General features: G+C 51.7%; 1 protein-coding gene across 1 annotated transcript; it reads left to right on the forward strand.

The window, feature by feature from the left end:
• The first annotated feature begins 598 nt into the window (after positions 1-598).
• On the forward strand, positions 599-2235 carry RHOB (ras homolog family member B). The gene has a single exon (XM_016224789.2). It carries the CDS (start codon positions 659-661, stop codon positions 1247-1249), a length of 591 nt encoding a protein of 196 aa, XP_016080275.2. The 5' UTR covers positions 599-658; the 3' UTR covers positions 1250-2235.
• Positions 2236-15840: the final 13605 nt, after the last annotated feature.

Below are 15840 nucleotides of genomic sequence, written 5' to 3' on the forward strand. Positions count from 1 at the left end.
GGGCCCCCGCGCGGCGCGCAGAAGCTCCGGAGGAGGGAACCCTGGCGCCCCCCGCGCCCCGCAGCGCCGGCCGCGCGCAGACGCCCTGGTCACCGCCTCTCCCAGCCCGGCGGCTTGGGCCGTCAATCAAGTTCGCCCGGCCCCGCCTCTGGGCTGCAGCAAACGGCCAATGAGCGCCGAGCTCTGCAGCGATGAGCTCAGCCGGCTCGCTCCCCATTGGGCGGCTATATTAAGAAAGTGGCCGAACTCTTTAAATAGCGGGCGCTAGGGCCGCAGCCAGCGTCTGCCGCCGCAGTCTGGCCGGAGTCGTGCGCTCTCTTGCGCTCTCGGCGCGTCCTGGAGAGGCCCGGGAGCGAGCTAGACCGCGGCCGCCGCTAGATACCGTTTGCGCACAAAGGCGCCGACTCCGGGGACGGGGCGAGAGGAGCGGCCGCCGCCGGGAGCTGCGCGGAGATTGCCAGGGCGCCCTATGCCCCCGCGCCCACACCACCCCCGCCGCGGCAGCCCGAGCGCACCGAGCGGACGCGCCACCGCGGGGCCTGGGTGCAGCTAGCGACCTTTGCCCGCAGCGCGCGGCCCGTGGGGAGCGGTGAGCGGCGAGCGGGACGGCGGCGAGGCGTTCGCGGGCCCCCTCCTGCTGCCCGGGCCCGGCCCGCTCATGGCGGCCATCCGCAAGAAGCTGGTGGTGGTGGGCGACGGCGCGTGCGGCAAGACGTGCCTGCTGATCGTGTTCAGTAAGGACGAGTTCCCCGAGGTGTACGTGCCCACGGTCTTCGAGAACTATGTGGCCGACATCGAGGTGGACGGCAAGCAGGTGGAGCTGGCGCTGTGGGACACGGCGGGTCAGGAGGACTACGACCGCTTGCGGCCGCTCTCCTACCCGGACACCGACGTGATTCTCATGTGCTTCTCGGTGGACAGCCCGGATTCCCTGGAGAACATCCCCGAGAAGTGGGTGCCCGAGGTGAAGCACTTCTGCCCCAACGTGCCCATCATCCTGGTGGCCAACAAGAAAGACCTGCGCAGTGACGAGCACGTCCGCACGGAGCTGGCCCGCATGAAGCAGGAGCCCGTGCGCACGGATGACGGCCGTGCCATGGCCATGCGCATCCAAGCCTACGACTACCTCGAGTGCTCGGCCAAGACCAAGGAGGGCGTGCGCGAGGTCTTCGAGACGGCCACGCGCGCCGCCTTGCAGAAGCGCTACGGTTCCCAGAACGGCTGCATCAACTGCTGCAAGGTGCTATGAGAGCCGCCCCCTCCCGCCCGCCTGCCTCTGCCGGCTTGGCCCGCCTCCCGGGCCCGCTCCCCCAAGGACCCCACCGGACTGCCTGGCGTCTGCCTTCCCGCCCGGCAGCCGTAGCCTGGCGGCTGTGGCTCTGGCGCCGGGATTGGGAGGCACCGGGCGCCCCCTTTCCAGTGTCTGTGTGCGTCCGGCTGAGTTGCACAGGCCCAGGAGCCCCGCTGAGTGCCAAGGGGCCCCTGAGCACCCTTTTCTGAAGAACCAAGCCTCTTCAGAGTGTGTGGCTGTGTGTTCCGACTCCCCCTACCCCGCCTCCCGCCCCCCGCCCCCGTCTCACCCCACCCCCGCCTCCGGTCCCGGGAGAGGAGCTTGGCGCCCGGGTGCTGCCGCGCCCCATCCAGTGTTCGCCCGTAACCAGCGAGCGCCTGCTCTCTCTTGTCTGTAACATAGACCACGGGAACTGCGGGAGGGGAGGGCTGGGGAGGGTGGGGTGTTATATAAATATAGATATAATTTTATTTTCGGAGGTAGGATGGTGTTATTTAATGGTGGTGGTGGGTGGAGTGACAGGGCGCTAGAACAGCTCTGGGTCGGGCGCCCATCCAAGCATGGACAGGACTTGGTCGCCTTTGCAACCCCTGGGGAAGACATTCGCAACTGACTTGGGGCTGAGAGGACACGTCTCCCAGATTCACGCCTCCTGCGCGCCAGCCTCCAGCGAACCCCTCGCCAGCCGTGGGCGGGAGGGAGAGTGTGCTGCGGGTTGTTTTTGCCATAAGCGAACTTTGTGCCTGTCCTACAAGTGAAAATTGTTCAGTCCAAGAAACTGATGTTATTTGATTTATTTAAAGGCTTAAAACTTGTTGGGTTTTTTTGGAAAGAATTCTTTGCACAATTGTTTCATTGTTTGACACTTAATGCACTTGTCATTTGCATAAGACAGTAGCATTCTGACCACACTTGTACGCTGTAACCTCATCTACTTCTGATGTTTTAAAGAAAAATGATTACTTTTAAAATACGAGAGAAAAAAGAAACCACTAATTTTTTGTTTTGTTCTTGAAAAAAGTGGCAACACCGTTTTTTCAGTTTTATTTGTGCAGGTATGCGCACTATTTTGATAAAGGGCAGTAACAAGTATTGGGGCCTATTTAAACCCCCCTCTTTTTTTCACAAGGCAGTCTCTAAAGCTATGTGAAATTTTCTCTGCATCTCTGTACAGAGAATGAACCTGTCCCTAGCCTCCTTCCCCCCCTCCCTCCCCGTCCTCCCCCAGTGGTACTTCTACTAAATTGTTGTCTTGTTTTTTATTTTTAAGATAAACTGACAAATGACAAAGTGGTGAGCTTATGATGTTTACATAAAAGTTCTATAAGCTGTGTATACAGTTTTTTATGTAAAATATTAAAAATTATGATAACATTTATAAAATGGCTCCTGTGGTTTATTTTTTTCCTTTTTATTGAATTTATTGGGGTGACACTGGTTAACAAAATTATACAGGTTTCAGGTGCAGAATTCTGCAACACATCAGTACACTGTAGTGTATGTTCACCACCCCAAGTCAAGTCTCCTGTCACTGTCCCTCCTGTACTTCCCCCCCACAATCACCACACTTTCGTCTGTGTCCATGAGTTCTCTCTTCTTTTTCGCTCGATCTCTCCACCCAGCCCCCACTTTTGTGGTTTAATAGTATGTAAAAATAACTTAGTAAATTTAGCGCAAGAGAAGAATTCTGCTAGGCAGGTCTTTTCTTCCCATCAACTCCATTTCCGTGGTAGTATTTGTACTGAGAATGAAATTCCTCTGGGGATGCGTGGGGGCTGGGTAGCCATGGGAGACCAGGTTGCTCTAGTGCCAGTCCCAGAGGAAGACAAATGAGTTACCCAGGAGCTCAGAGTCGAAACTTCCAACCTAATGGGTACTGTCTGTAAGTCTTAAAAACACTGTCTCAGATGGGGGCCTTCACTCTCTAGTCCTTGAAGCAAAGCTGTCATTTGTGCATTTTAAATTTAGGTAACATTTCACCGGCTAATCACTAGTGTGGGGCCAGGCCCTCTGTGTAGAAGGCTGGTTACTGGGTTTCCTGCAGCTCCTCAAGGGATTACACTGTACCCCATGAGACTGTAGCTTCTTACTTTGGGCCTGGAGCCCCTGGGTAGAGCCCAGATCAGGAGCTGACTTCTATCATTGAGCTTTCATCTGAATGTGTACCTATAGGGAACCTGGAATGCTTTATTCCAAGTCCTGAGAATGGCCACGTTATGAACAGAACGCTGGAGGTTTGGGCGGGGGAGGCTGCTATTTAAAGTTGGAGCAGCCACATTTTAAGATTTAATCCTGATGAGCTCTAATTTCAGACACTTAGCTGGCTGCAAGGGGTCTCAGAACCAGACAAGCAGATTTATACTTGGAGACCACATGAAAATCTTGTACAGGCTTGATGGTGCAGACCTGCCAACTCTCAGCAGCTTAGTTTGATAGTGCCAACCTCTCCCAACTTCCTAAGAAGTGTGGTTTTTTGTTTTAGGAATCAGCACTTTCTGGGTTTCTAGCACTTAGTGGCTCCCCCTCCTCCCCTCTCCCCACCCCCTGGGCAGAGACAGACAAGATCCATTTTGAAGTTTGCTTTAAAGCTTGAGGCTTCTGTTTCCCTGGCTTTGCCCAGACATCCAGAGCTTTTGTTGAGAGGCAAACCTGGTTGCTGGCGACCTTTCACCCACTTAAACATGGAAGGGGGGGGACCCCAGAGGGACACCATGGCCGCGGGGACTCCTGTGCAGCCAGGCCCATTGCCCAACAGAGGGGAATTGTCTGGGCTTCCCCAGGTGCAGAGCAGGGAGGGCCCCACTCACCTTCCATCTCCCAGCCTATATTTTTTCCTTCGTTTTAAAGACAAAACTTCCCATTGAAAAACAAAATGTTGACTTGTAGGTTTTACAGCTAGCAAATCCTTTCGTACCAGGGAGTGCAGGACTCAGGAGAAGAGCTCAGGCTTGGGCTCAATGCCCAGGACTCAGCTTTGCAATCAGCCAAGAGCCTGGAGACCCAGCTCCCTGAAAGGGCCTTTGCTGGGTTTCCTGCCTGCTCAAAGGTGCCTGGTACCTATAGCTGCCTGTTTTGTTCTTTTTATATTTTGGGAAGACAACCACTCAGATGACGCACGGTGGCCTGAGTTGTGCTTGTTTTAAAATGCATGGCATTTAATAATCCTGCCGGAACGCACTCTTCTTGCCGCATTAGGATCCAACTGGAAAACATAAAGACGAATTGCTGTAGGCTGGAAAATCAATTAGGAAAGAGAGGTAAAACATCTGGTGTTACTCTTAGGATATGAAAAATCATTTTGCACATTTTAAATAAATGTGCTGATTTCATTCAATTGCCTGTTGAGCTGTTTCATGGAGAATAGTGGGGACTGTCATTGATCCTGGGCATTTTATAGCAAGGGGCACTGGCTTGGGTTCTCATTTAATCTTAATTTTAAATCAATCTGGGTTGTATTTCTAAGGCCGCCTTTTACATGCGGTTCAGTGTACTTAAAATGGTGGTTTTCAAACTTAAGCATGCATCAGGATTACATGGAGGGCTTAAACACAGACGGCCGTGCCTGGCCTCCCCAGTTTCTGATCTGGGGTCTGGGATGGGGCCTGAAAATTTGAATTTCTAACAAGGTCCTAAGTGATGCTGATGCCGCTGGTCTGGGGACCACACTTTGAGAAACATTGGCTTAGACTAAGGCAGGGTCCTGTCCATGCACAGGTGGGAGGCCGTTTAGTTGACAGTAGCTCAGATTCCCCAGATGCCCGGTGGTGTGCCCTGCAGTCCTGACTTCCTTACCCCAGGGAGTACAGCGCTTTCAGGAGCTTCCCTGCTAGGAAGCCACACAGAGCCCCTATCTCCTCTCCACATTCTTGTGCAAAAGGGGGCCTCTTGCCTTCTAGAGACTTATTTCTACCACTCCTGGGTGCAGAATGCAACAGCACTCTACTTCATTCAGCATTGGCACCTGCTTCGTCAGCTCTGCTGAGACAGGGACACAAAAGCAGATAGGACACAGCCCTTGCCCTGGCGGGCAGCACAGTCCCGGGAATACGTTCACTAAGGCTGGAGCACAGCACTCCCTCAAATGAAGGCATTAGGCCCAGTGCACACCCGCAGCAAGGGAGGCTGGAGAGGGTGTCGTGGTGGAGGAAACATCTGAACTGAGTCTTAAAGCCGGAGTGGGTGATTTGTATTACTGGGGGGGGCTGGCCTCTGGGGAACAGAGCTCTCTTGGGTGAGAACTACCTTCTTCTTTTAGCCCCTTGGCATACGTTTCTCCAGTCAAGAATAAAGATGTTACCCAGCCAAGCCAAACACAGCCTCTCCCAGGCCCTCCCTGTCCACACACTGGCCGGGAGAGACGGTTGGTGATGATGGCCAGCTCTGTGATAACCGTGTTCCTGGGAAACATGCAGCTTGGGCTCAAGAAGGCTGACACCACAAAGGAGCCTTGGTCCGTCTTCCGGCTGGCTGGAGAACCTGGGTACTCAGAATGCTCCCCCAACTCTCAGCGGCCCCTTTTCTGGACTGAGAGGCAGGGGTCTGGAGGATCCCAGTTCATTCCTTCCTGTTCATTCTCTTAGCCAACGAATATTTCCTGTTGACGAAAGGACTCTGTGCCTAGCATTGTACCAGAACTCGGGACCCAGTGGACAAATAGGGAGGCATAGTCCCTCCCCTCACAGAGTGTTCTGTCTGGTGTGTCTAAACAAGTAATAATAATGATAGTGATAATAGCTAGTATTTATTGACTGCAACAGGCACTATTCTAAGCCCTTTATCTGTACCATTTTATTTAATCTCTATTAGTTATCTATTGTTGCATAACAAATTATCCCAAAAATGAATGGCTTAGAACATTTATTACCTTAGGGTTTCTGTGTGCCAGGAATCCAGGCACAGCTTAACTGGGTCTTCTGGCTCAGGGTCTCTCTTAAAACTGTAACCAACATGTTGGCTGGGGCGGGATTTATCTGAAGGTTCTACTGGGGAAGGATGAGCTCTCTAGCCTACTCATGTGCTTGCTGGCAGGGTTCAGTTCTCACTGGCTCTTTGCCATGTGGCGTCTCCACAGGGCAGTCACTACAGGGAAGCTTGCTCTAGCAGAGAAAGCAAGAGATAAGAGCAGGGAGAGAGAGAGGTAGATAGATAGTAGATAGATAGATAAAGCAAGACAGAAGTCAAAGGCTTCTGTAACCTATTTTTGGAAGTGACATCCCATCACTTTTGCTGTATTCTATTGATTAAAAGCAAGTAACTGGGTCCAGCCCATCCTCAATGGGAGGGCCTTACCCAAGGTCATGAGATTCTGCTCAAGATCATCAGAAGGCGGGATCATTGGGAGGCATTTTAGAAGAAGCCTACCACAATCCCCACAACGACTCTGAGGTGGGAACTGTTCTCCTCACTTGCTCATGAGGATACTGAGCCCTAAGAGGTTAGACAACTTGCTCATGGTCACAAAACTCATGCAGATTTGAACCCAGGCTGTCAGGCTCAGGACAATACAAGGTGGGATAATGACCTGACAAAAAAGCACCCTGACCGCAATGTGGAGGACAGATGAGAGCAGGGAAAGCCAGAGGCAAGGAGATCAGTGAGGGAGACTTTGCCCTGCTCCAGGTAGAGGTGAGAAGGCCTGAGCCAAGGCACTGACATGGGAGGAGGGGGCAGATTAGAAGAACACTCAGGAGTTAGGAGGTGTGGGAATCTGAGTGGGAGGCACCATGCTGACCCCAGGATTCTGGCTTGATGACTTTGAGGATGCTGAGCCTAGTATGGTGCGTGGCATGTACTGGGAGCTCAATAAGTAGTAGTAGAATGAATGAATGAATGAAAGAAAAGGCAGAAGTTTAGAGAGCACCAACTTCTAAGAAACCCAAGGAGGTGACAAAGATTGGCAACAACTTCTGTGGGGATTGAGAAGGTGCATTAAAGCACGACTGGGCTACACGGAGGGTCCAACAATCTCAGGCGCTGGGAAAGACTAAGGCAGGTAAATCACTCAGTTTTGACCTGATTTATGTAGAACGCAGCAACAAGTAACCAACTGTTTTCATCCCAGAGGCCGAGTCCAGGGAAGTTGAGAAAGTGCCCTTGTAAGGCCAGGCTTCGGGTGCTGATAACACCAATTCAGAGAAGGCCTTCCCTGGACCCCACCCCCGCAGAAACCACAATGTGACTGGCCCAGGGAGGTCCCTGGGGAAATCCTGTGGGTGATCCTGGGATGAGCGGGCAGCTGGAGCGCAATTCCAGGGCAGTGGGCCGCCCTCCGAGGACCAGGGGGGTGGCTGGATTGCTCAGCTGCTGTCACTGTGGGCTGAGCTTGGAGGTTTGGAGGAAGCTGGGCAGTTTTGGATTCTAGGTTGGGAGCTTGTTATGACTGGCCCATGTTTTTCATTTTGGAAATTACGACCAGGAAGTACAATTCTAAGGGCCGTGGAAGCAGGCCGCGTGGGCTTTTATGACTCCGTGTGACCTCTGTCCTCTGGCTGTCATTGGTTTCTTCCCTTTTCAGGACTGAAGCTCCAATGTTACCAGAAGCGCAGTTCTCATCACTTTGTTGATGATTGATTTCGTACGGCTCCAGAACTCGTTTGGCCTTTGGATAAACAATTGAAACCTTCTGGAGGCACCTAAAAGGAATGCAGGAATGCATTTGCTATTAAATGGTGGAAAGATTATAAATGGGACTCTGACAGGATAAAATATATTATTTATATGAGTGCTTAAAAAGAAGTCACTTGTAAAGTATACACTCTTCAGTGATGGCCAAATATGGGAAAGTGTGGTATCTGGTCACATAACCGGGTTGACTCTGTAAATGGGAAGATCCATCCATCCATCCCCCTTTCTTTAGGCTGAGCAATCTTGTGGCTAAAAATTTCCTCCAAGGAAGCCTAGAGTTATCAGCCAAACGGAGACCCAGACTGCATGCACAAGATAACACCAAGTCAATTATGCAGCCTGGGCTCTCGGAAGGTGTGTTTAGCTGTGCCAGGGGAGAATCACAGGCTGTATAGTTGGTTACATGCCAGATCCAAAAGAACAAATAGAGATGAAATGCAGTGAAAGCATAAACAACTCGCAAGGAGAAAGAGTGATAATTGGGCTGAGAAAGCCATGCGTTTTCTGGCAGGCTGATATGCTCTGACTTCCTTCTGTGCCATAGTGACCACAGTGAGCCTCTCCTGTTAACCAAGGGAATTCAGAAGTCCTAGCATCGTGATGAGCAGGGTGCAGGGGAGGCCCTGGGACCAGCATCAGCCGGGGGGCTAGGGGCCCACTCTGGGCGGGTGTAACCCTCTCATCCACGGCTGGGTGATGGAAGAGATTACAGCTCTCGGAGTTTGCCGGGGACCTCAAGCAACAGGGGTAGGAGGGTAGCAGTGAGGGTGTGTCTCCCCCCATAGCACCTGTCCCACCCTATTGTTCATCTCCTTCGGCAGCATGACAGGTAGTGTCATTGGTTGGAAAATCAAGGCTTGCAGGCAGGAGCCCTAGCTCTGCCTATCACGATCTGTGCATTCATGCACCAATCACTTTTACCCTCTCCTGCCTCAAGTTCCTTATTTGTAGAGTGGAAATGGTTTTGAATATTAAACAAGATCGAACCAAGTACTTGGCACAAAACCCAGCTCATCCTAAGTCCTCAGTAAATCTTGGTTTCCTTCCCTCTAGTGGATCCATCTCGGTACCTTCAGCACAAAGTGGAAGGGGAATACATTTTGTTGAGTAAGTGAATGCGTAATGAATAACAACTCTTTTGTTTATCCAGGACCTTTTCAACTGTAAGCTCCTCAGGGTATCACAACATACTCATTTCTGCAACCCTGGCATCTAATACTGGGTTTGCACATAGTAGGTGCTTAGTTACTACTAAGATACGGAAGGTCCTTGATAAACTGGAGATTCTCAGGATGGCATAGACTGAATTGGCACTCAGGGACAAAGTGCCCACTATTTGGGTCCCAGAAGATCTGGTAGCAGAAAGCCAGCTGCTGAGTACTGAGTGAGAGGAAGGCCGCAGGGGTCTGGGGACCAGCAGGACTTCTTCCTGGGAGTGTGGTGCTCATGAGTGCTCAGCAGGGGCTGGATGAGCTCTATACCAGTCTGTTGACCCAAGGACACATAATGAGGACTAAGGTGGCCAGGGTGTAGAGCCAGGGAGAGCCTGCCCAGCCTCACCTTACTGACATGGCCACAGACGGAAGGAGAACCAGGAAAAATGCTGCCATGAAACGTGCTAGAAAGATCCAACCTTTAGCCTGGTGTGTGCAAGACTCAGGACTCAGCTGCTGCATTTGTAACCCGAGAAAGCAAGTCCCTGCCTATTGTGCAGCTCAGCAAAACCATCAAGACCCAGCCATGGAAAGAGAAAAAGAAATGAGGAGACTTGATCATCTGACCTCAGCGGTTCTGAGAGCAAGAGCCCAGTGCTCTATTCCTGCAGGAGTTTACCAAACTCACCACGAATGAGCTGCTAGAATGAGCTGCTAATCGCTTTAAGTCTGGGCAAACTGGTTCTCCTGGCACAGAGGCAGGAGCTGGGCTTAATTAGACTGCAGGATTAGACTGGAGGAGAGCCCTTTGTCCAGGGTTGGCTCCAAAAATTTTTATTTTTTTACTTTCTTGTTAAATAAGAACAAAAAATAGTATCATCAGGGGCAGAAGCACAGGGCAGGGTGCAATATGGAAATTCTCATTCGAGAGTAAATCCCTCTGTGTTCATTCTCCCCACATTTCAGCCTTTTCAGAAAGCTGACCCTGAACTTCAATTCCCGGTAATGTTTGACCTTGACGGGATCTGGGGCAGGGGGTGGGCAATGTCCTGGGGAGGTCTGGCTGCTGAATGGAGACTTGGCTGTTCCCGGTTCATTTTGGCAGATTTTCTCCACGTGACTTGGAAACAGATGTCTAAATGGACTCAACTGTGCCAAATTACAGGTTCTGAGGAGCCTGGACCAAACTCGGGGGTGGTCTGTGGCCTGATGACCTCCAGGTCTGGGGAGGTTGTGCGCTGGTGGTCAGCGGTGGAAGGCGAGGCCAGGGATGGACCCTTGTCTTACCTTGTTTGAAAGCAGATAGTCTGATTTCAGAGCTTGGACTAAAAATGCATCTGGGATGGATCTCTGAGCTGGCTTTCGGCGCATCGTCTTCAAACCACACTAAAATTTTTCAGGCTCGTCTTTGGTGACAAGGCCAAGAGTTAAAATGCCATTTGAGTTCAAGGAGGCAGGCTTGCACTGGACCTGAACTTGCTTCCTGCATGGCAGTGGACTGAATGCTGGTGGTCCAGGCATTGGCAAGCTGGAGACTCAACTGGTGGGCTCCTTCTCAAGAACAGACAGGCTGAAATACCCAGATGCTGAAGGAAGCATTTCCACAGATAGCATCTAGGGGTGGGGATTTGATCTGGCTCCCGTCTGGACCCCTGAGCCCTGGTAACTAGTATGGCTCCCCCTATAGTCATCAGCCCTGTGCGTGTTGTGGCTGGGGGCTAGCGCTAATGAGCAGGGCAAGGAGGCACGTTTGGGGTGGGAGCCGGAGGATGGGCTCAGGATTCAGAGTCGGGGGCATTTGAGTGGCCTTCCTCAAGGACCAGCCAGGTCTTCCTCTTTTGGGGAGACCCTCTGCTGCTTCTTACACACAGTTGTTATGCCTTCAGGAGATAAAGCCCATCTGGGTCTAGCTGATCTGGGGCCTCCGCTGCTCTGGGCCCAGAGCCGGTGGCAGGAGGAAGTGTGAAGACACACCCTCTCACCAGCTGCCTCAAATGAAGGTCTTAGGCACACGCTGTGGCTGCGCCTTGCCCTGGTTTCACCAACTTTTCACAGCGAAGCTGACTGCAGAGCATCAGGACTCAAAGGCTGCCTGGTCCATTCCACACACATGGGCTGTACACCTACCGTTTGCCAGGTCTGTGTGAGCAGGTGCTGGGGGAGACCGCAGAGCACCCAGCTTAACTCCCCACCCCTAGATGCTATCTGTGGAAATGCTTCCTTCAGCATCCGGGTATTTCAGTAAACAGAATAGGGGTGGAGGTGCCATCATTAGAGCCCTCCAGTATTTGTCTCTCGGAAAGAAACGTGTGCATAAAGGGCAATAGTTTTCCAATTTTGAGAGGGTTGTGGCTGCTTCTCTGGGACCTTGGGGCCCAGGCGGGTGTTGCTCTGCAGGCCTCGGGGTAAATGTCACTTCCTATGGAAAGCCTTTCCTTGACCTCTCAAGGCTCATCGTCTCCTCGAAAGGCTGTTTCATGAGTCTCCAGGTTTACTCAGGGTGTCCAGTGAGCAGTCCCTGGACAAGTGTGTGTCCCTGTCACTGTTCTTCCCTGACCTCTCCTGGCTGAGGTCAGGGCTCACTCACAGCATCAGACTTCCAGGGAGGCCAAGAGTAGTTCTTAACCTTTGTGACTACCTCCTGGAAAACGAAAAATGGAAATTCCAATTAATGACTAGAAAACAAAGATTGTGAGGGTAGATTTTTACAACTTCAAAGTCGATGTCATTACTAGACTTAGGATTTTTCTTCTGTTTTTAAATTTTGTACACTACTGGAAACGGGAAGTGGAAAACTGAGGTCCGTGGAGGCTAGGGGCCTGCCCAAGGTCACACAGCTTGTGAGGACCAGAAGAACACAGGTCACCTCCTTGCCCACAGACCTCTGTTCTCTCTCACAAAAAGTTTCTAAGATATTTTAGTTGTTAACTAAACATTCATGGTTAGAGGATATGTTTTTAGTACATGGGCCGTGCAACCTCAGGAGGTTTTATGAGTTTGTTCTTTCGTCATCACCAGCTCTTTATACTGAGCAGCTGCCTTGTGCCTGGCCCTGTGCTTAGTCCTAGAAATACCAAGTGGAATCACATGTGGTTCGTGTCCTTAAAGGCAACTTGTCCTAGGAGTGCATGCACGTGTGTGTGTAGGGGGGGGACCCCAGCTAGAAGCCCCTCAGGATAACCCTGTACAAGAGATCACTGTGCCTGAGCTTCAACACCTCCACAGTTTGGAAATCTGCTTTGGGGGCTCTGGTGCAGTGACTTTGAGATCAGAGGGGTTAGCAATCCCAGTGTCCAATTAGGTGGAGGTGTCTTTCCCTGATTTATTTCAAGCCAGAGCTGGAGGCAGATTCATGGGACGTGAGCATGCTTTCTCAGTGGCTGGCAGAGGTGTCTATGCGAATGATCAGACATGACTGATGTGAAATCACTCACCCTCCCACCCCCCATGCAGAGCCAGTCCTAAGAGCACAGAATGTCAGTTCTGGATCAGATGTTCCTTCTTTGTCAGATGAAAAAATTCAGACCTAGATCAGTTGAACCACTTGCTTAATTAGCTAATTAGTTAATCCAAGATAGCTGGTAGAGTCCTTAAACGATTTAAACTTTTAGCTTATTCAGGAACCGAACAATGGGAAGGGGCTTCCCTTAGAAATGACCTCCTTTGAAATGTCACTGCGCCTCACATGACATCTTGGAGAGGCATCAAGGCGGCTGTGGTCTCCTGGGGCTCCTTCATAGAATCCCAGGAAGTCACGGCTGTTACTGAGGATTCTGAGTGACTGCCAGTTCAATCTGATGGCCCCCGATGCCAGTTGCTCCCTCTGACAAAGGCCTGAGACACCCCAGCTGGGGCTGGGGCAGGTGTTGGGCAAGCCTCCCCCCTCTTCCATCCCAACGGGTCCCCAAGAGCTTGCAGGGTGGTGGGAAGGACCAAGGGTGTGTTCAAAGGCCAGGCCCCACCACACGATGTTTTGGTTTAAGCATGGGATTACTGTGCTCCCTTCAAAGCCCCACGATAAAAGCTGCTGAGGAATGCCCTGCAGGGCAGCAGGCTTTGATGCTGCAAGAAGGGCAGGACCCTCCCTCCCTCTATAAGTAACTCAGCCCATCCATGGGCTCAGAACCACGGCTCCTTGAGCGGGAGAGGCCTCCAAGCTGAGTCCAACTTCCCACTGATGTGTTCTTTCCAGAGTATTCTGGCCCTGCTTGCACTCCACAGGGGAAAAAGAGAGAGAGAGAGAGACAGGACTCATGTTCCTTACAGAGTGCCACTTCCAGCTTTGCACAGGGCCTTCTCAGAGGGAAAGGCTGCCTTCCTGTGCTGCTTATCTGGGGGTCCCAGCCCTGCAGTCTGGGGGCTCACCCTGCTCTGTTGCCCTGTGGGGGTGGGGGTGAGTCTGATGTCTGCTGTGCTCCAGGCCAGCCATCCACAGGTCAGTGCTTGGCCATTCCTCCCAGGTGTGGCTAGGAAGCCCTTGACCTCTGCACAAAGAGCTCCTAAGAGAGAGGGTGAGCTCCAGACTGCTGGGAAACCCAAAGTCACAAACTCCGGTTGCAGATTGACTGAAGCAGAGCTAAGTAGGGCTCTTTCCCCCCCTTGGCCTCAGAGATATCTCAGCTACATGGGACATAGAAGCCACAGTGTTTGGGATTTTCTACCAACTGCCTCAAAAGCCTGCCAGATAGACATCTTCTCTCCCTGGGGTTTGTTTAGCCACTCCAGGGCTGGGCTCTACTCTATTTCTCTCTGAGTCCTCCTGTCCCAACATAAATTCTAGATGGAGGCAGAGAATCATCTAGGTGTTTCAGAAATAGCCAGAGTATAAACTACCATGCCTCCTACTTCCTTTGGTTTTGTGAGCTCCAGCTGGGGATCTGGGCACTGGGCTCACTCAGCACTGTGTTCCGGGAATGTACTCATTCAGGGCAGCTGGTCGCAGGAGCCTGTGGTCAGTGAGCAGTGGGAATAAGTGGAGATCTATGAGCTGGGGTAGGGCTCCCAGCCCCAGTGTCATCTCAGGCTCAACCGTTAACCACCCGCCATTTGACTTGAGTCTGGATAGGAGGCGGAGCTGGGGGAGCTCTGGGGGTAGATGGTGACCCTGACACCCCCTGAGGTGACCCTGGATGACTGGGCAGCTTTGCCTGGAGTGTTCCTTAATGAGCTCACCCAGGCACGTGGCCCTTCCCTTTCACCTACTCAGCGACATTTATACTCAGCAGAGTAATCCTGGTGCAAATAATTCTTTCACTGCCTGCCTAACTGGATGAGCAAGACCCCTAGGGGTTATTTGGACAAGAGAATAAACGATCTCGGGAATGCGACCGGACCAAGTACAGGGGAAAGTAAGAAGAGCTTCTGGAGGTCCTCGGGGATTAAGTGGTGGGTGGTAGGGGTGGGTGGATGACTGTAATGGGTTCTGTTTCTTACGCACCAATAGGGGCACCACCTTAAAACAGAAAGAACAAAGGGCAATCACCTGCTCTGCAACGGGCTGGGGGAGCTGGGCCGGCTGTGCGCTCAGGAAAATGTTGTTTATACTGCCCTTGAGCACACAGTAATGACTCTGGGAATTAATGTTCGTGCTTGGGGAACGTGCGTGTGCGCGCGCGCGCGCTGATCATGATCCTCAGGACCTGAAAGAATGGGGAGGCTGTTTGCCCCATGCACTGGTGGGGAGACCTAGAAAAGACCCAAATGGAGTCTTCCAAAGTCCAAGCCCAATGTGTGAATTATGCTGCTGATCTGCAGCCCACCTTAAATTATCCGAACCAACAGTGATGGCATTGGACGAGCGCTACACTAAATAATTCAGACTGGGAAACAGACTGCCAAGGATTCTGGTGTCTCCCAGATTTCCTACCTGGAGAGGAAACTGGAAGGGGCAGGTCATCCTGGGGTCCGACTTCCTGTGTCTGTCCAGGGGGAAAGTCACAGGTCTGAGCAGGAGCTCTGCTCAGCCCGGGGTCTGTTAGAAGAAAAGCCCACCTGAAGGCGGCCTCTGCCTGACAGGGTGAGGATCCTTCCCCAATCTAAGGACCCTTTTTAGTGACAACTGCCCTGTCTCAATTCCAGCCACACAGCTCGAGGCTGCAGTCCAGGCTGTAGTCCCCATGCCTGTGTCCTGAGGAGCAGAGGCACTGGCTGTTGTGTGAACAGGCCCTGCGGAGATCTGGGTGTCTGCAGACCTTGTGCGGGCCAGTCCGGAGCAGAGCAAGTTCACTGTGCAGCCTGGAGAGTCGGTTTCCAGGGCTCCCTGATGCCTTTGTTTCCCAATTTTTATCTCCAGCTCCAAGAACTGAGGTGGGTACACAGCCTAGACCCTCCACACATTTTTGCTGAATGGATGGATCAAATAATACATAAGGAGCCAACTTCTCTACCTCAGTAAGCAGACACCACAGTCTTTCTTTGGTGACTTCTCAAATTGCAGGGTCCTGAAATAACCATCATTAGCAAACACCGTGGAAGGACATTAATTATTTCACCATAGAACACTCTTGTTATAACGTGGCCTTTTCGTTTTTGCTTAAAATCTGTTTTATTTGCTGGTAAACAAAAATATTATCTAGGAAACATTTTTATTGTTGATTTTATAATTCTTCTTCGAGCTCTTTGTGTGTTCACACATGAATTTGGCATCTGACCTCTGCAACAGCCTTGGGCAATGGGAAGGATGGCTCAGTGTTGTTACTCCCGGTTCACAGCTGAGCACACTGAGGCCGACTGTTCCCAGATCCACGCAGCTGAGAAGGAGCTGGCCTGAGA

This window comes from Miniopterus natalensis, chromosome 13, assembly GCF_054644295.1.
Source record: "Miniopterus natalensis isolate mMinNat1 chromosome 13, mMinNat1.hap1, whole genome shotgun sequence".
In the NCBI taxonomy this organism is placed as follows: Eukaryota; Metazoa; Chordata; class Mammalia; order Chiroptera; family Miniopteridae; genus Miniopterus; species Miniopterus natalensis.